This window comes from Trachypithecus francoisi, unplaced genomic scaffold (genome assembly GCF_009764315.1).
Source record: "Trachypithecus francoisi isolate TF-2019V2 unplaced genomic scaffold, Tfra_2.0 Lachesis_group16, whole genome shotgun sequence".
NCBI classification, from domain to species: Eukaryota; Metazoa; Chordata; class Mammalia; order Primates; family Cercopithecidae; genus Trachypithecus; species Trachypithecus francoisi.
The window spans coordinates 8,330,961-8,355,283 of record NW_022681461.1 but is presented as its reverse complement, the minus strand read 5'-3'; the positions used below and the strand labels follow the sequence as shown (position 1 = coordinate 8,355,283).

Sequence of the window (24,323 nt, the reverse complement as noted above, 5' to 3'; positions counted from 1 at the left end):
TACCAGTTAAGGCCGGGGGCGGCTGAGAGTTGCAGGTGCTCCCCATCTCCACCAGCCCACAGGGCACTACCTTTTTCAACCTTGCCGTTCTTGTGGGTGTGGGATATGTTTCTTCATTCCTTCATTTGGTGATCTGTTACTGCAGTTGCATTTTGATAGTCAGTAGAAGTAACTAGTTGGGGACAGTATGCTATCGCTGCGTCAGATCTGGTGTGTTTAAACACACACCTCTTGAGTTTGTCATAGTTTAGATGTTGGAGTTCAGCTCTTTCTAAAGGATTATTTCAAAAAGAAATGGCCTCAAGCATTTGAGAAAAAACTTAGAACTAAAAGCCTGTTTTTTAAAACTCCCTGATAAGAGATTCTTCAGGTTAAATTTCAAAATCAAAAAATAAATTTGGCCACTTAACTGCACACTTAAAAGTGGTTAGAATGGTAACATTAATGTATATTTTACCCTAATAAAAGTGAATGTGTAAGTAAATTGGGGGGAGGCACACCTCCAGGCATGACTGCCTCCACCAGCTTTTCTGGTTTCCCCAGGCATCCTCGTCTGTTTTTGCTGCCTTCTGTAAACTTCTCTGCATGTTGTCTGTGGATGTGGTGGTTGTGTGCAGGGACGGTCTGGTTGCATCGGTGAGACGGTATTGGGCCAGCCCCTCACTGTGTGCACTGGGCCTCACAGATGTCTTATGATGACTTTTTCCTCCATGAAGGGCCAGAGGGGATGGACGAACCGATCTCCACTCCTGCGATTGAGGGCAAGTCTGAAGAGCCACCAGGCACAGAACTCCAGAGGGACACAGAGGCCTCCCACCTTGCTCCCAATCACGCCACCTTCCCTAAGATCCACAGCCGCAGATTCAGGGAGTGAGTGAGCCCCTGCCTGCCAGGGACTAGGGGAAGATGGAAGTGCTTCGGTTCAGTGTGGCATTGATACCTCCCATAAATCCTTGTTGCTGGACCACACTGTGCTTTAACCCTCATGGTTGAAAGAAGCCGGGTACCTGGTTACACACATTCAGGGAGAGCCTCATCGTTGTGTCTGATTCTGCTTCTACTGAGTTTCTTGGGGTGTTAATGATGGAAGAGGGGCCCTCAGTCCAGGTTTGAAGTCGGGAGAACGGATAGTGAAGTGACCACACATCATCTTTGGGCCCCTTTTCATGGTTTAATCTCTGTGTAATTTCTTAGGCGGCAGGATTCCTTTAACCTTGTGTGCTCTCTCTGCCTTCTCCCCTGCCCACTTTTCTTCCAGGGTAGTCTCCCAGTATTTGTCTTTATGACAGATTGATGCACAGGGTAGTGGCTGAGATGGGGACCTGTGGCAAACTATGGTGGGGGGTCAGGGACCAGAGAAATTTGTCCCTTGTAGTTGGGAATGGGGGGAAGATGCCCCAGTATTTACCTTCCGTGAAATTAAATCATCAGTAATTCCACAGTTCTGGTTAGTAGTACTTGTCGAAACGTGACTTCTTGTCTGATGCAGTCTACGTCTCTTCTCCCTGGGGTGGGATGGGAGCAGTGCTGCAGTGTCACAGCCAGTGGCACGATTCCTGATGTCTGTTTCTTTCAGTTACTGCAGCCAGATGCTTAGTAAAGAAGTGGATGCTTGTGTTACCGACCTACTCAAAGAACTGGTCCGTTTCCAAGACCGTATGTACCAGAAGGATCCAGTCAAGGCCAAGACTAAACGTCGACTTGTGTTGGGGTTGAGGGAAGTTCTCAAACACCTGAAACTCAAAAAACTGAAATGTGTCATTATTTCTCCCAATTGTGAGAAGATACAGTCAAAAGGTAAAGGCACCGTGGGGTCTTGTGACATGTGGGCCCCTGTGCGAGTGCCTAGTGTGCCCTCATGGTCGCCGCACACCTGGGTGGCCCATGCCACAGGCCTAGACTACTCGTTTTCTTTGTGGTTTTTGTTTTTATTGAGTAACTGTTTCCCAACTGCATTGACCATTACTAAATACCTCTGTAGGGCAGATGGGTCCTATGATCCTGCACGCCAGGGGGTCACCCAGCCCACACAGGCCTCTGGCATCAGGGAAAGACATGCCTCTGTTGTGCAGGCCACTACCCTGGGGCTGAGATTGTCATTGGTGACTTGCACCACAGAGATGCTGTGCCTGGCAGCCAGGCATTACCTACCTAGGGCTTTCGTGTACTTGACATTTAGTTGTTCAGTCTGGGGTTGACTCATCTGTTTGCTTGTTACAGATGTGGCTTTGTCTAAATACTTTGCCATTTTACTTAAACTGGAATGTGTGTTTTTGTTTTGTTGGATGTGATATGCTGGGTCAGGTAACTGAACCCTCACCTGTGACATCTCATGTTCACCCCCTGCTTGTGCTCTCTTGGCTCCTGGAGGACTTGCCTGTCTGTGTTGTGTCCTTCTTGAATTGAGCAATAGGAGAACTGATAAGAGCAGAGTGGCATCGCTCATGGACACCTGTCCTTCATCTCTGTCTAGGCTAGGGAACACTCACAAGCCCCTCCCTGACCCCATTCATTTCTCCTGCAGTGTCAAATTCAATTTGATAGAGTCCCACTTTGAGATAATGCATCCACATCCTGGGGCTGAACCCTCAGAGATCATGTTTTCCAGTTACCATTTCATATCTAAAGCCTGGAAGTTTTGTGACATGTCTGAGGCCCCTAGCCAGCAGTTCGTCCCTGTTCTAACTCAGTATGGGTCCAGCATTAACACTGACCAGAATATGACAGAATGGATCTCAGTGACCCACCCATCTGATTGTGCCCAGAGGCCTTTTCGGGTCATTGGAGAGGACAGACCACATGCTTCCCTGGCTGTTTTTGTCAATGTTGTACATGTCCACAGCTAACAGTTCAAGTAGTCCTATAGGGTTTGTTAAGGGAGAGGCAGGTTTGGGCTCTCTCCCTTTCCTAGCAACTCCACCTATCAGCTCTTAGCCACATTGTGGGGTATTTCCTCCATGTCTCCATATAACAGGCTTGTGAGCTACAGCTTCACATGTTTTCAGTTTTAAGTATTCGTCATCTTCCCAATAGAGCAAAAAGACTTTGCTGTTACTTACCCTAATGTATAGTTTGGGTTATTGTTCTTGTTTTGTGGTGGTTGCTTAATTTTCTATATACTTAGTATGAATGAAACCTCATGCCCTCAGCCAGCTGTCTCAGTCTCCCCTAAGACAGTTGGTTACACCAGGCGTTCTGCAGTTTCATCTGCTGAAGAAACCTTCATTCCCAGCTCGCTGCACCTCATGCAGTTGCCACCCAGGGATACCCTTGGCTCCCATCCTGCTCTTGATAAGGTGTTGTTTATGGACTCCTTCTTGGGCTGCACTCTTGTTTTGTTGGAGTGCATCCTCCAGTGGTTTAGGAGAAAAGGATTCATGGGAGGCATATTTTAAAGCTCTTGCTTGAAATCTAGAGTCTCTGATCCTTGATCCTTTGTGATCATTTTGCACCCCCCGCTCTCTGGGGGTTCACTGGAAGTGCCTTGTTCCTGGGGTTACAGGATGTGAGACAGTTTGCATCCAGTGTCTTTGGCTCTGGGACATGTTGAATTTTTGCTTTGAATCCCCTCCTCCAGGCCTTGCAGCTTTTCTTGGAACTATGTCAGGGTGGGGACTCCCGGACTGGTGTCCTCACATTACTTGTTTCCTGCTTCTTTTCATCTCTTTCTTTTGGTTTCATTTTCTGTTAGGATTTCTCAACCATATCTTGTAAACTTTCTGTATAATTTTTTACTTCTGATATTATTTTTATTTTTTGGGAGCTGTTTTTGTCCTCTGAAGATTCCTTTTTTTAGTCACATTGCTGTTGCCTCATGGTCGCCTCTCTGGGAATTTTAATGATGTCGAGTTCCTCTCCCTCCAGTGCCTCTGTTGCCGCCAAGTAATTTAGTCTTGTTTGTTTTGACCTCTCATGGTGGAGGTTTTCCACAGATGTCCTCTGTGTCCTGGTTTTCTGCGCCTAGTTAAGAGCCACTAAATAGCCGACTAGAAATCTGGGTGTGTGGCTGGTGTTCAAGGCTGTGAGCAGTATTGAGGATGATGATTCTCAAAACTGTAGCCAGCATCAGAATCACCCAGAGAGCTGGGGGAAACACAGATTCCAGAGTTTCTGCTTCAAGAGGTCCAGTGGGCCCAAGAATTTGTACTTCCAGCAAGTTCCCAAGTGCTGCTTCTGCTTCTCCAAGGAGTGTACTGAGAACTTCTGCTGTAGGATGATGTGGTTGGGCTGCTTCCATGTTGAAAGTGCCCCCAGGTATCTCTGTCTCCCCTAGGGCTGGTCACATCCCCAAGGAAGACTTCTCACTGCCTACCTGGAGGGACAGGCGAACTTCACCCTGTGACCTCATCCTCTCACCACCATTAGATGTGTGGTTCGTCATGTCCTGCAAACCTGTGCTGTGCCTTACCAGGGGGCTGCAGCTGAGGGACTGGACACCAACTTGCCTCTTTGCGAGTGTTCAACCAGCCCTCTTCACCTGTGCCTCACCCTGTGCTGCCTATTCCCGACCTTTGGGGGATTCTGGGGTCCAGGCTGTTCTAGGCTTTTCTCACTGTTGGCTTAGGTTGGCTAGCTCAGTTGTCCATTTGCATTTCAGCTTCTGAAACTTTTCGCTGTTGTCTCTCACGTTCTCCAGTGGATTTGTGTCTTTAAAAAACAAAAAGGTGGAAATGTATGTACTCAGCCTACAGTCACCCCACTTTCTTGGAAGACGTCATTCCCCTTCTCTGCCTCTGCCAGATCATGGGGCTAGGTTTTTACTTGGTCAGCATGATAAGGATTTGTTGTGTACTTAAAATTCATTTGTTTTGTGGTTCCAACACGTGTTTGCTTTGAGGCATAAGGGACTTGATTGTATATTTTATAAATATTTGCCAGATAAGATAGCCAATGGCTTGCAGTCATCTTAAAGATAAAAATTGATGTTATAGCCTTGAATTACGTTGAAGTACTGTATTGCTCTGAGTGGCATTTTGCCTAATAATTCTGAACTTAGACTTTGAAATGGAAATTATCTGAGCCAAGCATCTTGCTTGACGTAGGCTTTCTTGTGGAACTTGCCCTTGCCACGCGTGCTTTCAGCTCACTAATAACAGGTTGGAGGTTGTTTGAGCAAAACAGTCTGGACTTTGCTGCTTGTATTGGGTGTTCCCAAGGCTACCACCAGGCTCAGTGATGTGCCAGGAGGACTCACACGACTCAACATAGAGTGGTACTTTCAGCTGTGACTTACTACAGTGAAAAGGCACAAAGCAAAAGCACCAAAGAGGCACATGGAGTTAAGTGTGGGCGAAACCAGGCTCCAGCTTCCAAAAGTCACTTTTAGTGACGTCACAAAGGAGACTTACTATCCCAGAAACAAGTTAAGAGCCCGTGGGAAGTGTTGTCTACCAGGGATGTACATTAGAGACTCAGCGCCTAGGGTTCTGTTGGGGGCCAGTCACACAGGCATCCTCTGCGTAGCACATACAAAGTTCCAGACTCCAGAAGGAAAGCAGAACCACAGTGTTTGCACACCATGGAGACACAGTGAGTTACTCTTACCAGTTAGGGTGGTGGGAACCCTCCCAAAATCCAAGTTCACAGACCACAGCCAAGGGCCAACCTGGCAGGCAGTCTTGAGAGGATAGTAGCCAGGCCTACTCTGTCAGGGTGTTTCTGCACACTGCTCAAATAAATTTTCAGATCCACTCCCAGGAGCTAGGGTGGACACCAGGCAGAGACCCTCCAGTGGAGACATTCATCTGATGTTAGGGGGACTTCATATGTCTTCCCTGACGAACTGAATATAGATTTCACTGTAAGTGTATCTAAGGAACACAAAACACTCCACCCCATGTCTGCCCCATCTCCCCTTTTCCCAACCCATCCGGAACTGGTCTTTTTCTTCAAAGTTTCTATCCCAGGCAGCTGCCTCCTCATCACTTTGCATATGCTTTGGGTAGATCAGGGGCAGGGGGTGGGCAGAATAAGGGCTGTGGGCTTAGAAATTAATCTCCCATCCAACTAGATGCAGAATGAGTTCCCAGTTTCCACAGTATGGTAGGACATGCATTGGAGAAGTTTCTGTGTTGAAATGAGAGGATCGATATGTAATTAGGTTCCAGGTGATACTATGCTAATTGTAAACAGTTGTTGTTTCTTACAGTTGCTCTGTAAGGACTGGGTGAGTATCCTGTAGGCCAGGTGCCTGGCCTACAATGCTGTGTGCATTGGTAACTCAAAGACATATGCTGTGCCTTCCTCTAGAGACCACTGTATTCCCTCCCAGGGCCGTATGGGCATCCTCTCCAGGAGTTTTTATTAGCAGTTTTCTTATGAGGGAGGGTCAGCATCAGGAGCTTGACATTTTCTGTGAATTGTTCTTATTTGTTGCCCATTTGCTTTTGGGATGTTGACCTCTTTTAGATTGATTCATACCTTTTTTATAAGTTAGCCCTTTGGGTAAGAGTTGCAAGTGTTTTTTCTGGTTTGTCAGTTTTGCCATACACACACAAAAAAAGTGGCCATGCAGAGACTTTAGGTGTTATATATTTTGGTATTGAACTTTTTAATTGCATCTAGGTATTGTGTTATTTCTCAGCTTTCCCACTCCAGTGTTTAAAAGGTTTGCTTTTAAAAATCTGTATGTCTCCTGGTTCCTTCATTTGTATATGTTTAGGTAGGATTTATTGTGGTCTGAGATGAACAGGATGGGCCCACCCAGTCCTCTAGGATCTTCTCCCTGACTTATCCGAAATGCTGTTCCCATTAAACTCCAGTTGTTTCTGGCGTCCATTCTGTTCATCTGCATCACCTTGTTTACACTATAGTACCTTTATAGTAAACTTTAATACCTGACCATGTTAGCCTGACATCTTTTTATATTTTTTATTTCTCAATGAAATCCCGTCTATAGTAACTTACAGTATTTTAAAGCAGGGGTCCCCAACACCTGGGCTGCAGACCAGTATTGTCTGGGGCCTGTTAGGAACTGGGCAGCACAGCAGGAGGTGAACATTACTGCCTGAGCTCTGCCTTCTGTCAGAGCAGCAGCAGCGTTGGATTCTCATAGAAGCACAAACTGTTATAAACTGCGCATGTGAGGGATCTAGGTTGCGTGCTCCTTATGAGAATCTAATGCCTGATGATCTGAGGTGGAACAGTTTCATCCCAAAACCATCTTCCCCTGTCTGTGGAAAAATTGTCTTCCACGAAACCAGTCTCTGGTGCCAAAAAGGTTGGGGACCGCTGTTTTAAAGTATTAGATTAATGTGGAGTTGACATTTCATCATTTTGGATCATTCTATCCAGGATCATAGGTGCCTTTTCATTTGTTGAGATTTTCTGTTGCGGGGATGGTTTAAAAGACAGGGTCTAACTCTGTTGCCCAGGCTGGAGTGCAGTGGCATGATCATGGCTCATTACAGCCTTGAACTCCTGGGCTCAAGTTACTGAGCTTACCTCAGCTTCCTGAGTAGGTGGACTACAGGCACATACCACCACACTGGGCACATTTTTTTTTTTTTAGAGATGGGATCTTACTATGTTGCCCAGGCCGGTATTGTGTTAACAGCGTGTTGAAGTTGCCTGTAAATCTTTTCATGTTTCTTGAAAAATTCATTCCTACTGACTATAATCTTGTGCTGCTGTTGTAAATGGAGTCATCTCTTTGATATATGCCAGCTGGCTGCTGAGTGAGTGTGTATAGAGACTTGTGCCACACCCCTTTCTGTACTTCTCATGCTGTTAGGAGTACTTCTCAGGTGCTGTTGGGTTTTCCAGGTGCATCACCTGCACATGGTACTCATTTCATCTCCTTCCTCTCTCTGATGCACCAGCCTTGGCTGGTCCCTGGCCCAGAAGCCGGGTCAGGGAGTAGAGGGTGGTGAGCCCTCGGGAGCCAGACCTGTGCCTTCACCAGGGGTACAATGTGGGATAATGAACTTAACCTTTCTGTGCCTCTGGTTCTCCATCTGTCGGTGAGGACACAGCATCTGTCTGCCTTTTGGGATTTGGGGGAGGACACAGGAGCTAGTAGGTATGAAGCAGTTGATGAGTGGTCTGGCACGTGGTAAGTTTCAGTAATACTAATAGTTAACTTTTCCTGTTAAGATAATACCAGCTTTGTGTTTTCTTTCCCAGTTTTTCCCCATATTTTTGGAGAGTTGATTCTGCAACCTGCTTTCTCTTCATATTTTCAGGGACCTCTGCCTTGAGTATAAAATCGTACATGGGTGTGTTGCTAAGAAAAAGCTCTTTGCAACCAGTATTAATACCACACTCCATGTGACGTGTCTTCCTGTCATTTTTTATTGTCCTTTGACCAGGTGGGCTGGATGACACTTTGCACACAATTATTGATTATGCCTGTGAGCAGAACATTCCCTTTGTGTTTGCTCTCAACCGCAAAGCTCTGGGGCGCAGTTTGAATAAGGCAGTTCCTGTCAGCGTGGTAGGGATCTTCAGCTACGATGGGGCCCAGGTGAGCGCATAGGGCACAGGCCTCTTCAGTCACTGCCCATGGGAGGAAGTGGGGGCAGGTGGTCAGTGTGGGCTTGCCCACAGAGCAGCTCCAGAACCTCCAGTAGGCTGTCATTGAGGAGAAGCCACCACTTAGGCAGGACTTTCTTATAAAAAGGTAGCCTTTGTCTCCTTGACAGCATGGGGTGTCTGGTTCTGAATTGAGCTCTGTTCTGGGCTTGCTGCTGACATAGTGGCACCTCAGGCAGGCCCAAGAAATCGGCCTAGGCCACTCTTCCCTCTGGGGCAGCATCCCTGGTACCCATCCATAAGCATAAGGTCCACATGACCCCGTGTCAGCCCTGCTTCTCTGTGGAGGGTGCCATTGGTGAGTTGGAGGGACCCGTGTCCTCTGTCGCTGGGCTGTTACCTGTGTGCTCTCACTTGTGCCCAAGGATCAGTTCCACAAGATGGTTGAGCTGACAATGGCGGCCCGACAGGCGTACAAGACCATGCTGGAGAATGTGCAGCAGGAGCTGGCGGGAGAACCCAGGCCTCAGGCACCTCCCAGCCCACCCACACAGGGCCCCAGCTGCCCTGCAGAAGATGGCCCCCCAGCCCTGACAGAAAAAGAAGAGCCACACTACAGTGAGTGCTTAAGGGAGAGTCGTGTCAGGTCGAGTGTCCTCTAAATTATTTATTGACTTTAATTAGAGTCCCCAGGAGAGCAGCTTGATAATGCTGCAAGACCAGCTGAGTAGCAGGGCCCAATAAGTCCAGCTGAGACTGGCTGTAATAAGACCAATCCATTGCCTAAGAGGTATTATCAGACTTTTGCTTCTCAGTGGCTGTCTCAGACTTCAAGTCAGATGTCTCTTGACAATGGGTGGCCTTAAGGATAGCTATACCCAAGACAGTCTTGGAAGGCCAAGTAAAGGTTCAGTCCTCTCCTAGCCCACCCACACAAGGCCCCAGCTGCCCTGTAGAAGATGGCCCCCTAGCTTCTGTTCACTAAGGGGCAGCCTGGCCCAGCAGGCTGAGAACAGTGAGTGAACGCCTGCCAGGACACCTCTGAGCACCCTGAGCTGCTGGGCAGTGGCCACAGGCTCCCTTGTCCATGCTGCTGTTTTCTGACAGGAGTCTTCCTACTGGTTGATGCCTCTTCCTCACTCGTGCTGTTTTCTCATTTTAGTTGAAATCTGGAAAAAACATCTGGAAGCATACAGTCCATGTGCCCTGGAGCTAGAGGAATCCTTGGAGGCTTCAACCTCTCAAATGATGAATTTGAATTTATGAGAGTTCTTGCCTGTGTATCTGTATTTTGGGTAAGGAGGGGAGGTCTGAAAAAGACTTTGGGGCTTTTTCTTCTTCTCAGTTTTTCATGACAATGTAATTTGTGTAACTGTTGAATCTGGAAATTGATCAGCATTAAAGGGCACATGAAGCAGTATCTGTAGGCATTCAGTGCTGCGGAGCCTGTTAAAGGTTGCTCAGATGCGATGTGCAGGTGTTAATCTTCTCTAAAAGCCTGGTGACACAGCTCTGGCTTTCCGAGCACACTGTGGATCTGGAAAGTACTGGAAAATGTGATACTTAGAATACTTCGGCTGCTAAGGAAACTTCCTCTCCATTGCAGAATAACTGAGCCAAGTGAGTGAGTTTGCAGAAAGCAGGTGGTGAGCTCCTGCTTGCTGGAGGTGGCCATGGAGGGCCATTCCCACCTGGCAACAGCACCGTCCTGCAGGGAGCCACTTGGCAGAAGGATGCAGGGCTGCTGGTGTCAGAGCAAGAGGGCTACCGGGGAAGGGCCCTTTCTCAGGGGATGTAGCTTTTTTAAAAGATTTGGTAACACTTGGAGGATTTGCTAAAATGAGCCTCAGAAGGGAAATTGGTTTTCTAACCTGTGACTTTTTGAAATGAATTATTCCTTTCAGTCTTTATTTTTCAAAGAAACAATGTGTATTGAAGTACCTAGATTTGTTTGATAATCAACAAATCTTTCCTTTTTAAATGAACATATTCTGAATGTGGTTTCTGTCTTAGGCCAGGAGGACAGAGTTTACTTTCATATTTTCCCTGTAAGTAAGAGGGCTTATTTATTTTAAATAAAGAGTAATTATTAAATTTTGTTTCAGACTCTGGTGATTTTAGGCTTATCAGTGGTCTCTGTCTTACCTGATCATTCCTATGTCTTAATTTATCATACCCTTTGGACAGTCTAGGCCCTGAAATAAAAGGGGGCTGCGTAATGGGGATTCTGCTATCCCCAGCACTCCTAGGTCTGGAAGTAGTGATTGTCAAAAGCCTCCAACACTGCACAGACCTGCCGGGGCCAGATCCTGGCTCAGTCTCGACCTGTGCTTGCGTTCTTCTTACCACAGCCAATGGCAGGAAAGAATCTTCACTGCTTTTTGCTTGTCAGGTAAGCAGGGTATTGTTTTGGCTTTGAAAGTGCTTTTAATTGAATTCAGTCATGCCAATATTGTACCTCTGAGAAGTGGCCTGTGATGAGCAAATAAAATTGGAATAATGAGTCAGAAATGACATGCTATGGGCAGGGCTGGAAATGTGACCAGAGGTTGGTGTATGAAGGCACCGTCCGCCCTGTCATCTGTGGAGCTCACAGTGACCAGTGTGAGCCTTGCTGTTCTTCACACGTTCTGAGCTGTTTAGACATGGGAAGTAGATGTGGTCAGTCAGGCCGTCAGTAGTCCGAAAGCAGTGAGTCATCTCCACCCATTTATCTTTCAGGGCAGTCAGCAGGGCCGGCAGGAAAGGAGAGGTCTTTCCTGCTTCCTCCTCCCCTCATCAGTAGGTAGCAAGTCAGTTGTGGTAAGTTTGAAAATAGTAGATTATTTGAGAATAAAAGTTCCAAAATTAATTTGTGGGGAAAAAGACAAAATAGCTATCAGCTGCACTCAACAGCTAGAATTTTAAAATTTGATAAATCAAAAAGTTAAAGATCTCTACAGAGATGAATTCCTCTGCTCAAAGCCCCTTTTTAGAGCTCTCTAGGTGTGTGATGTTTGTTTTCCTAATCTTAAGATAAAAGCAGCTTAAACAGAGTAGGTAGGCTTTTCAACATTTCATGCAGCTGCTGAGAGCTTTCCTTCTGGGACTAACCAAACTCTCAGCACGTGGTTGCCCGGTGATGCTGTCATTTTCTTGGCAGTGAAGGACTCCAGCTGAAGCCACTGCTGCAGGTGACTTCAGCTCCCTCAACGTGCAGATGGTGGCACATGAAGCACGCAGCTCTGTGCCAGGGGCGCTAAGTACAGTCATTTAACTGAACAATGTACAACTCTTTTTACTTTTCCAGCAGAGTAAAGACTCAAAAATTCATCCTCATAACTACATTTCCCAATAGAAAACTCCACGTTATGAAAACTTCAAGTATGTAATTAATTTGTTAAGAGTGAAAGTGCTCGAAATCCAGACTTTAGAAGATACAGAAAACAGCACCAAGAATATAAGCCCAAAGCCCTTCACGCAGCAGTTTGTAGTGGTTGAAGCCACACCCAAAGCAAGAACCACAGTGAGCTGATGGATATTTTACAGGAAGACTTCAAGTTATGAGTGTGGTAGTTCTGTGAGCAAGACTGGCATCCTTGGCTGGATGGGCAAGCACACACCTCACAGGCGGCTAGGCCGCTTGACTCGGGGTGCGGAGGGGGGACGTGTGGAGACAACCAGGGTGTCTCCGGCGTCTTCAGGACACCTCTGTCGTGCTGGATCCTGAAGGAATTAGCAGGTGATGTATGCTGATCCCACACAAAGGCTGTTACAGAACTCGTCCAGCCCCAGAAAGAGGGGATGCAAAACAAGTCATTGTCATACTGCTGGGAAGACCCTCAGTATTTGTTAGGATCACCAGACGGGTGCGGCTTGACTTTTAACAGAGGCTTTGGTTTTATGATAGACGTGAAAACTGTCATTCTACAGACAAGAAGAGACGTGTGTATAAGATTAAAGGCTGAGCAGGTTTAGGACAAGTTCATACAGTGACAGTCTTCAGAGATACAGCTTTAATAATTAGAGACTTGAAAGCAGGTAGAACAAAACACTCATGAGACTCATTCCATTGTCAAGAGATTTAATATGGCACCAGGAGATTTGCATAATTGACCTGTTTGGCTTTCTGCAACAAGCTCGGTGTCCTGTTGCAGAAGCTGAGCATTGACAGGGGACAGAGGCATAAACTGCAGCGCTTGATAAAACAGAGCCCAGTATTCTGAGATTAGTGAAGAAAACACAAAGACTTGACAGATGCACTCCCAGATCGCATCTCACAGTCATTCAGGGTTTAAGGCAAGGCATTTTCGTGTGGAGTCTCACCTTTTCTTGTCCCAGTCATGCATCTTAAGAGTTCCTTGGCTAAGTCTGCAAGTGGGAGAAGCGGCAGGCTTGATTTGCATCAATAAAAGCAGCGATCTGTGCTGGCCATGCTAACCCTGTTGGCTGTTAGGGGGTGGGGCACTCTGTAAAGGGGAGTCACTGGGACAGTGTAGGATCAGCCTTCAGAGCCTGCTGCCTGACCCTAGAGGAGGAGCCTGCGCACATACTGCTGTGTTAGTTCACGAGCAGCTGTCAAAGCCTGTTAGCCATCCTGGTTACCTGCTTGTGCCGGACAGAACTTCCTGTCCCAGGTAAGCACCTAATTTTTTAAGTCTTAGTTCCTGTCACAGGCCCACTTGCGTTCAGGGCTTCTCCACTGCCCCGTCTCTGGGAGGTGCGCATCAGGTGGTAGCCTAGTGGCTGTGTTCGGAGCACGTTTGGGCAAGACAGCTCACAGTTGCGGGGGACCAGGCCTTCTCCAGGGGTGGCTGTGGTCAGTGGCAGCAGGGTCTGGTTGGGGTTGAGGTCGGTGTCAGGGACTCCTTCCTGGTGGCTACAAGGTGTCCTTGCTACAGCTCTCCTGAAAGAACAATGTGGTCTTTGAATCCTTGGCGGAACGGATGGGCCTTTCCTGCTCTGCAGCCCAGTCTGTCTCATAGCCCATCCCAGGCAGAGCACTCAAGGCCTCAGCCCCCTATTGTGGTTCCCCTCCTTGGGGTCTAAAGATCCAAATGCCAGGAGTGGTTCTCCCATACGTGACAGGAAGGCAGAGCAGCAGCACATTCACTCGACTCCCAGGTGTGCTGAGAGGGAGGAGGGCTGGAGGGAGGGAGACTGTGTGTGCTGAAGTACAGAGGATCAGCTGTAAATGCCCAGGCTTCGGTGGCAGCAGTTCGGCGGGGCTGCTGGCAGCCACGTAACCCACACACTTGAACGCACTCATTTGAGTGCTGCAGACCCCACCCTGGGTGGTAGCACACACAGTGATGAATCCCTGCCTTTGCCTTCTGTATCAGCTATTTGGGAGTCAGGGCTGAACAACTCTGTCTCCGTGGGGAGATAGGGAGCCTCTAGGGAGCCTAGCCTGTCTAGGGAGCCTCTGCCCTGCCGCCTGCAACTTCCATGCCGTAGCCCAGTCCCTGCCAGGGTTTAGCTCAGTAAGCCACTCCCCCGACCCCTCCAGCAGGTGCCGCAGGTGAGGCATCCCACCAGGAGCTACCTGGAGGGTTCCCCACCTGTCCAGGTTTCCTGCTCTCCTCAAAGTAGTGACCGGCTGAGTGCTCTGTACAGGGGGTTGGGTGGCCGTGGGGGCCCATCTGACCAGACAGCCCCCACCTGTGAGTCCCTCCCAATCTTGCCTCCCTTCTTCAGTCTCCTTTAAGGGCTGGGGCCGGATGCCCCTTGATCTGCAGCCTCAGCAACAAGACATGGGATTCCCCTCGCAGGGTTGCAGGTTTCATAAAGGAAACTGCTCTGGGGCTAAGAGGGAGCAAGTGGGGTCCATGCTGAATGGGTCCCTTGAAAGATCCACCGGATGTGGCAGGTGCCCTGCCCCCAGCTCCAGCCCTACTTTCTTTGCCGGGCTGCAGCCACGTACCCACGCCTTCCTCCAGCTCTGCATCATCCGGTCGTGCTCCCCAGCCACAGCCCTCCAGGCGGAAAGCTCTCTGCTCCACTTCTCCTGGTGGGCCACTTCTGGAAGACAAGCAGGGTCCTCAGGCCATAGCTCTGCGGGCCTTTATGGCACCCTTGATGCCCACTGGCCACCTTTTTCAGTGGAAAGCCAATAAATCCCAAACCCAAAATGCCACCGTGCAGGCATGCTTTCCAGCATGTTTTTTTCAACTGCCATTGTAAATAGTGAAAAATCGCCTCCTAAAAGTTTTCCAGTGGGCATGGGAATCACTTACCAGGTCTCATCACAGCAACCTGCACCTTCGAAGTCTTGTTCCCTGCTGAGGAGATGACAGAGCAGCGATACTCGGTGCTTTCCCTGATGGTGTCCTGCAGCCAGCTGAGCGCATGGGCCCTGCCATCGGGCAGTGCATGGGTCTGCACAGGGACACAGGTCTCCAGAGCTCGCCCATTCTTCTCCCAGACAAAGTGAATGTCTGCAGGACCTGGGGGCACAGACCGTTTCTACCTCTGAGTCCACATTTAGAACCCAAAGAAGCTACCCCACGACGGGTAGGGGGTTACTTCTGTTGTCCCAGCTGGACCTGAAGTGACTTGGGACAACTTCCAGTTCAGTCCCTGGGACTCCCCTGGAGGCGGCTTCCCCATGGCCAGCGGGAGCCTTGGCCTTGGCCCCTGTCCTGTGGACTTCCTGCCCTTTGACTTTAATTGCCATTTTTCAAAGTACACCTGTGTGGCTTGTGTCCCCGAGGACCCCTTTCTCACAGCGCTGTGCTGGTTTCCTGCAGAATGCTTCTGGGCCTTGGAACAGCTTCCCACCTCACCCTGGCCCTGCTGCCACACACGTGTCCTGTGACCACATGAACAGAGACATCCCAAAGGCTCTGCCATCACCAGGGCCACAGCACAGAGAGGCCCAGAGCTTGGCCAGCTGTGTGTGGAGGGGGCTGGGCCAGAGTGGGGACCATGAGGGCCTGTCTCTCCGAAACACTGGATCCTGGGGCAGGCTTGGAGGGGAGCACATGTCACAGGCTGGAGGGCTCTGACCCTGGCAGGGGCAGGGCCGGGCCCTGCAGAATTACACTAGGACCGCCAGTGCAGCACATCCAGGATGGGCTTCCAGCCTTGAGCATGGAACCTGGGCCTGACACTGGCCACTTCTACCCCAAACCTCTGTTGTTTTTTGGGCTTTTGATCTTAATTACTTACTGAAAAAAGTAGAGAGGCCAATTACTTCACATACACTCAGTCTATTGCGCCCTGCCAGAGTGGAGCCTGGCCGGCCTCAGCTTGCCTGTGGGAGAGATCAGGAGGGTGGGCGAGGCAGGGATGTTCCCCTGTGGCCCAGGCTGCCTTGCCTGAGGAGGCCAGCCTCGTCCCAGGGCAAGAAAGCTACATGGCCGACCCTGAGGGCTAACCCTAGACTCTGTATTTGTTCCAGGTGGCTGGGGTGGGGTTGTAAAAACCAGAGTGGTGGGGGTGGGGCGGGGGGGTGCCCATAAGCAAGGTCTAGTCATCAGGTCACCTGCCGGCCTTCCTTGCTTGTGAAGTCTGTTGGCCCTCCAGGGTCTGCTGGCCATGTTGGGACAGGCACAATTCCCTGTCCCTTACTGAAGGAAAAGCAAGCACATCCACTTTGATCTGCTTCACACACTGGCTTCCACTCAAATGCAGAAAGGGTTGAGGGGGGCCATGCTCCCACTAAGCTCCAGCCCCAGAAGTGCAGACCCTGGAGCTGAGCTGGGATGGTGGGGAGGGCCAGGCCAGGCCCTGGAGGGCAGGTGAGGGGGTGCAGATGCTCTTCTGTCTCCGAAGCTCCTACTTACGGTGGGGTAGGGGAGGCCGGCCAGCCTACGCTGCTGCTTCTGTCTCCTACAGGTGCAGCCTGCATCAGGCCAGGCACCCCAGCAGCATGGACCGGGGTGACACCCTCCCACCTCTTGCTTGGTGACCTGGCTCCCTGATCAGCACCTGCCCTTCCTCAAGGCCCCAGTGGGCCATGGGCCACCTAGACCAGCGCCGGGCATGGCCTCTGCTTGACCATGACACCTCATAAGAATCGGTCTTTAGAAGTTAGATTCGCCCTAGATGCCCATCAACCTTGGAATGACAAAATGAAATGTGGCTTCGTGCAGAATGTTCAGCAGTGAAAAGGAACGAGTTCAGAACACTGAGCAGGAAAAACAAATTCCAGAGCCAAAAGAGTCCAAAGTACCTGCACACACAGAAAAACTGGCCTTGTTCTCAGGTGTGGGGCAGGGGTGCATCCAGATACAGGTATTAAATGGTGTGGGAGGACCCACGCTTCCCTCCCTGGGCAGGACAGTGGTGGCCAGAGAGCTTTTCATTTCTGTGGCACATGCTGGATTTTTGAAGAGAAGAGGTCGCCAGTTTAATGAAGGTGACTTTAGTAATGCATTTTCCCTGCTTTACTGACTGTGGCATCTGCTCACCTTTGTCCAGTCTCTTGGTCAACAATTCCCCACTGTCCAGGATCATCAGAGAATGCTCCTCCCAAGGACTTGAGCTCCCAAGCTCAGACTCGTTAGCTGGACAATCCTAGGAAGGAGTCCCAAGGCAATGATGGGCCCAGTGAAGCCCTGTTTCTATCAGTGAGGAGTTGGGAAATGTCCAAGAAGGGGGCCGCAAGTCACTCATTCCAAGTGCCATCGAAGAATATTCAGCAACACAGAAAAATACTGTTACGTGAAAGAATAGGAGTGTGTGCATATATGTACACACCTCTGTATACATGTGTGAACACAGATACAGTCTTGACCTAAAAATGGCTGGGATGCTGGTGGTAACTGCCTCTGGATGGTTAAATTTGGGATTGTTTAAATTTTTTCTTTGTACTTCCCTGGAGTTTCCAACCTTACAACAAACAAGCATTGCTTTTATTATAATAATTTTTTATCAAAGTGTTATTTTGAAGGAAACATTCCATCAACTCAAGGAAATTTGGAAGGTGCTCCACAACTGTTTTGCCTGGCGGCCCATCTGGCCCTGGCCTGGTAGACAAGCCCTTGTGAACAGGTTTGGTTTTTGTGCATAATTAAGACCAAAAAAAAAAAATCTTAACACTCTATAATTTGTTTTTTCCCCACTCAAAATGTTTTGGACTCTAACCACAGATAACTCCATATATCTGTCTACAGATATAAGTACATATTACATGTCTCTATATACATCTAGGTGCCCATCAACTAGATAGATATTCCCTTCCCCAGCTGATGGGCATCCAGGTAAAATCTCATTTTAAGAAACAGATTTTTTGAGCTGTTACGATCAAGTAACAACACTTTTCTTTGAACAGACAGTGAAATGAGTTCCATAAAAGTCCAGTCTCCTCCCTCATGTGACCTGCACCAGAAACCACGCAGGAGACTGGAGTCACTGAGTCACAGGAGCCTCTGGAAGGTTCTCATGACCAAGCCCTTGAGACTAAGCATCTGGGTGGCCTGAGCTGGATTGGATTCATCACCCAGCACCCCATCATGGGACCACTGACAGCAAAACCCTCAAAGCTCTACACTCTTGAGGTGTGAGTAGAAACAGACACATGTGCTTACCACCGCTAACATGAGGCATCAGTAAATACTATTTAAATATGTGCTTGATCATCATAAGACATTAAAGATGTTAAAGAAGTACTTACGTTCCGTGTATTCCTTTTTAAACTATCCAACTCTTTCTGAATGCATGAGAGAGGGAAAGTGAGAGTTACCATTAGTGTGCAGGGCCACCCCATCAGCACCGCACCCTCAGCGGGACGGGGCAGCAGCTGCAAACCCAAGTCTGTCCCATGGAGGCCTGCTGGGGAGCTCCTGGAATCCTGGGCCCCCAGTGGGGAGCTGTCTTCCATCTCCCAGCAGGGCCCCCTGAAAACACCACTGGTTTCTTGTTTGGGCCAGTGCTCCAAGCCCCCTAACCGTCCAACCCTGTTACCTCAAGAGAGCAGCCAAGCTGGGGTGCTACTCCCGGATCACCCCCTTGGCCTCTGTGGGGTGGGGACAAGAGGCTGCTGTGATGCTGTGAGGCTGCCACCAACCTGGATGTGCCTTGGCTCTTCCCAGTGGCTAGCCAGGTGACACTGGTTGCACCCTCAAAGAAGGGAAGTTGTCGTGGCTTAGAAGGATCTAGGGTAGAGGTCCTGAGGACAGATGCTTCCCCCTGGCCCTACCTGTCAATGCAACCCAGTACTTTTAGAGAATTAGCTTAAGTTGGAGGCAAATAAACTTTAACTGCTGTGGCAGATGCTGTATGTAACAATCTCCCTCCTGCAGCTGGGACTGTCGTGAGATGACTGATCACCTTGGTATAAGCAAGGGCCAGGTTTATCCACCAGGGCTGGGTTTATTACAGCTACTCAGGAGTCAGGGGAGGCTGCTGGCGACCTGGGCTCCAGCACTCACCTCAGCCTGTTGCTGGGGCACCTCCCACCTTCTCACCCCCACCCCAAGCCTCTAACAGGGCCAGCTGGTGCCAGGACCACCATGGCTTCAGAGCTTTGTGGATGTGATCACAAAATGTGGAGCTCATTCTACTCTGATAAATCAGGTGCCCCCTGAGCAGTGGCCTTGCCCTGAGGAAGGCCTGGAGGGGTGGTGAGGCATCCACCCAGTGACTGAGTTGCTTGGGCCCATCCTGACAAGTGCCCCCACTGCCATCCCCTGCAGCACTCCTCTGTGTCCTCCCACCATCCCCATGCTTGTGGCCCACTCCCACCTCAGGACTGGCTGCCTTGGGGCCAGCCCATCTCCCAAACTCACATCCAGGTGGCCTTCCTGCAGCTAACGGGGCAGCCGGGCACATCCCCAGAGGGGCCATTCTTTGCACACGGTGCTGGCCGCTGGCCATCATGTCTTTCATGATGGGACTCCTGGCTTGTCCCTGCCCGTTCCTGCTGCCCAGGCCTCACCCTGACTCCCACTCCCAGTCTTTTCCTGAGGATCCCACTGCTTCCCTGGCCCATCTCTGTGCTCTCTCCTTGGGGCAGGGTCTTTTCTAATCCTGGCCCCGGCCCCTCCTTCCTCCCAGACTCTGGGGACAAAGACAGTGCAGCTGGGGTATGCCCTGAGGCCCTGTTGGTCATCCTTTCTGTCCTCTGTCGAAGTCAAGAGAGTAGCCAGGTGTCCCAAGAGGAGGGAGCAGAGAGTGAGACCCCTGCCACCCAGGTAGCAATTCTGACAGCTCCCTTCTCCGAGTCCTCATGTCCCTGATAGTCACCAGGCTGACGCAGCCTAACGTTTCACTCAGGTACGCTCTGACCACACGGCACTGGGCCAGCCCCAGTGCTTCTGGAAAGCACCTGTTGATGCCTGCCAAACTTACTGGCCAAGTCGCCTTGTCAATGTGGGCAGGAATTCTGAACTTCTCTGCAAAAGGACCTGAGCAAGTACCATTGAGGCACCTGCAGGCATTGCCTGGCTCCATGGGGGGCCTGTGGGAAGGCACTACTGAGGCACCGAGGGCATTTCCAGACCCCAGGTAACCAGACAGCTGTGCTGTAAAGGCACGTGGAATTATCACAGATAACAGAAGAGACATGGACAGCCTCTGGTGAAGCTGCCTCATCTAACATGCTAAGGACCTCAGGTCACAGGGAGTTCATAGCACTGCCTTGTCCTGTCCAGCAAGGGTGGCCCAACACACAGCCAACTAATTCCCAAGACGGCCTTGGCCTTTCAGGAGAGTCTGAAACAAAGGGAAATGTCACAGAGCAGCTGGAACACACACATACGTGCCAACAGGCCACGGTGGCCGCTAGGAACAGGGGCCCTCTCTGGATCTCTGGGCCTCTCAGAGAGGCCCAATGGCACCTTCTGCTGCTGCCCTCTGATCCCAGTACTTCCAAGGTATCTGATTTCTAACACTAGTTAAAACATAAAAGGTCATCCCAAATCCAAATATCCAAATGCTGCCTAAAGTATGGGGGAACCATTATTAGCTTTGAAAATGACACGAATCTAAACTTGACATGGAAGATAGTCCTGGCAGGGGTGAAGGCAGGGCCCTGACAGAGTAAAGACTACACTTTGGTTAAAAAATTATATCGATCTATGTGTGTGCACACTAATGTACAAGTGCATGATTTGTATCTGCATGTATACACAACCCATCCACCATTCATCTCTATCGATCCTTAGGTTTGTATGCCAGATGCACTATGTGCTGGCACACGGGTGGTGGGGTTATTTTTTCACCCATCTGTATTCCCAATGATCCATGAGGAACTTGGGTTCATCAGTTCAGAGGCGCAGAGCTTGGCCACATGCTAACTTTATTCCCCCGGCTCCGGAACGCTTTCCTCTCCTTGTCAATACGCATGCTCCTCCACTTTCCACGGGGTTGCATCCCAGTAAACCCACTGTGAGTTGAAACGATCCTAAGTCAACAACGTGTGTGTGTGTGTGTGTATGGTTGTATATGTGTGGACGTGATGGTGTGTGTGGTGTGGGTAACGTGCATGTGTCTGGTGTGTATGTGCTTTGGTGTGTGCAGTATGTGTGGTGGTGTGTGCGTGTCAACAGTGGTAGGATTGGTGTTTGTGTGATGTGTGTGGTATGCTGTGCTGTGTGTGGTGCATGTGTGAGTGGCTGTGTTTGGCATGGTGTGTATGGGGGTGGCTGTGTTTTAGGTGTAGTGTACAGTGTGTGTGGTGTTGGTATGTGTGCACATGTGCAGTGAGTGTGCATGGTCTGTGTGTATGGTGTTTGATGTGTGTGTGGTATGATTTGGTGTATGTGATTTGTGCTGTGCATTTATTGTGTGCATGCACATGGTACGTGTGTGTTGTGTGGTGGACATGATTGTGTTTGTGGTGTGGTGTGCGTGTCTGTTATGTTGTGTGGTGTGTGTGTTATGGTATATGTATCACGTGTGGTGCATATTGTGATGTCTGTATGTATGTGGTGTATCTGATATGTGTATGTGTGGTGTGTGGTGTGTGTTTGTGGCATGTGTGGTTGGTGTGTGGTGTATGGTGGTGTGTGGTGTATGGTTGTGTGTGTGGTATGGAGGGGGTACGGTGTAGTGTGTGTGATGCTGGTGTGTGGTGTGTGTTTGTGGCATGTGTGGTTGGTGTGTGGTGTGTGGTTGTGTGGTATGTAAGGAGGGGGTATGGTGTGTGTGTGATGCTGGTGTGTGGTGTGTGTGTGGTATATGTGGCATGTGGTGTGAGGGGGTGTGGTGCTGGTGTGTGGTATGCAGGGTGTGATATGTCTGCTCTGTGGTCTGCGTAGTGTGTGTGGTATGTGTGTCTGGGATGTGTGTGCTGGGGGTACGGTGCGTGGCATGTGTGCAGTATGTGTCATGCTCACGTGTGGTGTATGTGTGTCTGGTGTGTGGTATGTGGCTGGCATAGTCTGTGGCTAATGTGTGTGGGGTGTGGTGTGTCTGTGGGGTGTGGTTGTGGGGGGGTGTGATGTGTGTGTGGGGTGAGGTGTGTATGGGGGGTGGTATCTGGGCTGGGGTGTGGCATGTGTGGGGCTGTGGTGTGTGTCTGGGGTGTGGTGTGTGTCTGGGGTGTGGTGTGTGTGGGGTGTGGTGTGTGTGTGTGTGTGTGTGTGTGTGGTATATGTGGCATGTGGTGTGAGGGGGTGTGGTGCTGGTGTGTGGTATGTGTGTCTGGTGTGTGGTATGCAGGGTGTGATATGTCTGCTCTGTGGTCTGCGTAGTGTGTGTGGTATGTGTGTCTGGGATGTGTGTGCTGGGGGTACGGTGCGTGGCATGTGTGCAGTATGTGTGGTGGTGTGTGAGGTAGGTGTGTATCTGGGGTGGGGTGTGTGGGGTGTGGTGTGTGAGGTAGGGTGTGTATCTGGGGTGGGGTGTGTGGGGTGTGGTGTGTGTCTGAGGTAGGGTGTGTATCTGGGGTGGGGTGTTTGGGGTGTGTCTGAGGTGTGTGGGGTGTGGTGTGTGGAGGAATACAGTGTGTATCTGGGGTGGGGTGTGTGGGGTGTGGTATGTGTCTGAGGTAGGGTGTGTATCTGGGGTGGGGTGTGGCATGTGTGTGGGGTGTCGTGTGCGTGGGGGGCTGTGGTGTATATCTGGTCTATGGTGTGTCTGGGGTGTGGTGTGGGGGGGGCTGTGGTGTGTTATGTGTCTAGGATGTGTCTGGGGTGTGGTGTGTGTCGGGGGTGTGTGTGTCTGGGGTGTGGTGTGTGTCTGGGGTGTGGTGTGTCGGGTGTGGTGTGTGTCTGGGGTGTGGTGTGTCGGGTGTGGTGTGTCGGGTGTGTCTGGGGTGTGGTGTGTGTCAGGGCTGTATGTGGTGGGTGTGGTGTGTGTGGGGTGTGGGGGGTGTGTGGTGTGTGTGGGGGTGTGTGTATCTGGGGTGGGGTGTGGTGTGTGGGGTGAGTGTGGGGTGTGTGTATCGGGGGTTTGGCATGTGTCAGGGGTGTGTGTGGGGTGTGTAGTGTATGGGGTGTGGTGTGTGTCTAGGGTGTGGTGTGTGGGGTGGGTGTGTGTGTCTGGGGTGAGTGTGTGTATAGGGGGTGTGGTGTGTGTCTGGGGTGAGTGTGTGTGTAGGGGGTGTGGTGTGTGTCGGGGAGGTGTGTCTGGGGTGTGGTGTGTGTCTGGGGTGGTGTGTGTGTCTGGGGTGTATGTCGGGGGTGTGATGTGTGTGTCCCTGCCCATCCTTCACAGCTGGTACCAGGGTGACTGACGACAGTAAATGTGCATTGCTAGTCGCATGACAAAGCTTAGACAGCGGTCCATCCCAGGGCCAGTGTGGTGCAGGATGGCTGTGCAGCAGCTGTGAACGCTCTCAAGGCCGCTGTCCCTCCCATGGGACCACCGTGCACACTGAGGCAGTCGGCTGCTCCCAGATGCTCCAGGCCCTGCCTGTGCACTCAGTCCCCCAGGACTCAGGATCATAGGGCGAGTGGCTCCCAGGGCATGGGCCCCAAGGAAGTGCAGTCCTGACCTGCGACCCCTCTTGTCACTGAGCCCAGGGTACCACGCTTGGGGTGACACCCTGTGCTGTCTCAGCTGGGCACTGCAAAGGCATGACACCCCAGGCATGTCATAACCTCCCTTCTCAGGACCGTCCCATCCTGTCCCAGGGACAAGGCTGGCCTGTGCCAGGGCCATCAGTGGATCTTTCCATATCATCTTCCACTGATAATTCCACTTCCCAGAGGCGAGAACTGTGGTGGTGAAGGGACGAAATGTGTCTGGGTGGAGAGGGGCACTGGCCGCCAATCTCCCACCCCAGCTCCTGACACGGGCTCACAGATGTGGCCCTGTCCCTCCCTTGGATGGGCAGCGAGGTCCCCTGGGTGCAGGACAAGGGTGGGCCTCCACCCCACCACCAGGCCTCAAGCTCTCCCATCCCCAGGACACATGCCTCTCTCCACCCTACTCTGCCCATATGGCCACATCACCTCCACCGCACCCCACGTTGGGCCCTTGTGCCCTGGCAGCCTCTGCACTCTGTGCAGACCCACCCTGATCCCCTGTCAGGAAGCGCTTTGGCCTCAGAGGGCCCTCACCTCTCCTGGATGGCCGAGTCCCTGGGGTCACTTTCTGAGCACTGGCCAAGAGTGTGTTGGGGCAGGTGGGGACATCTCCTGGGTGACACATGGGTCTCCACCAGCTCTGGGGCAGACCCAGTCCCCAAGTGCGACCCTGACCAACTGACCTTCCACTGGTCAGCTGTCTCTGGGGGGTGAGACGCTCCCCAACACACAGGGTCACCCAGCAGAGCTACAGGCACCAGGACGCAGCATGGTGAACTGAAGATGCCACGAATGTCCTCTAAGCTTCATATTCCAAAGACACTTTGCTGGCCCTTTCATCAGACAGCCCCCAAACCACTGTGACAGCTACCACGAAAACAGCCATTACAGGAAAGAAAAACCCAGCGGAGTTCCAAAGCAGCCCTGCTCTGGCTGGCTGGGAGAGGACACGGG

The 24,323-nt window shown here is 50.7% G+C and overlaps 2 protein-coding genes across 19 annotated transcripts in view; one reads left to right on the top strand and one right to left on the bottom strand.

The window, feature by feature from the left end:
• Positions 1-18,065, top strand: part of SECISBP2 (SECIS binding protein 2) — a 49,133-nt gene extending 31,068 nt beyond the window's left edge. For 13 of the 16 annotated variants that reach the window (XM_033236848.1, XM_033236846.1, XM_033236847.1 and 10 more), the window contains 6 exons: positions 717-870; positions 1,577-1,797; positions 8,310-8,464; positions 8,898-9,090; positions 9,635-13,088; positions 16,291-18,065. In XM_033236848.1, coding sequence (XP_033092739.1) covers positions 717-870; positions 1,577-1,797; positions 8,310-8,464; positions 8,898-9,090; positions 9,635-9,738 — 827 coding nt within the window. In that variant the 3' untranslated portion in view covers positions 9,739-13,088; positions 16,291-18,065. The remainder of the gene's footprint in view (positions 1-716; positions 871-1,576; positions 1,798-8,309; positions 8,465-8,897; positions 9,091-9,634; positions 13,089-16,290) is intronic. The other 3 variants (XM_033236841.1, XM_033236840.1, XM_033236842.1) reach the window with 3 other exon arrangements.
• Positions 12,519-24,323, bottom strand: part of SEMA4D (semaphorin 4D) — a 138,948-nt gene continuing 127,143 nt past the window's right edge. For 2 of the 3 annotated variants that reach the window (XM_033236862.1, XM_033236863.1), the window contains 3 exons: positions 14,688-14,897; positions 14,375-14,472; positions 12,519-13,357 (listed from right to left, as the gene is read on the bottom strand). In XM_033236862.1, the coding sequence (XP_033092753.1) occupies positions 13,331-13,357; positions 14,375-14,472; positions 14,688-14,897 (335 nt within the window). In that variant the 3' untranslated portion in view covers positions 12,519-13,330. Of the gene's footprint in view, positions 13,358-14,374; positions 14,473-14,687; positions 14,898-16,627; positions 16,775-24,323 lie in introns of all 3 variants that reach the window. The other variant, XM_033236861.1, reaches the window with a different exon arrangement.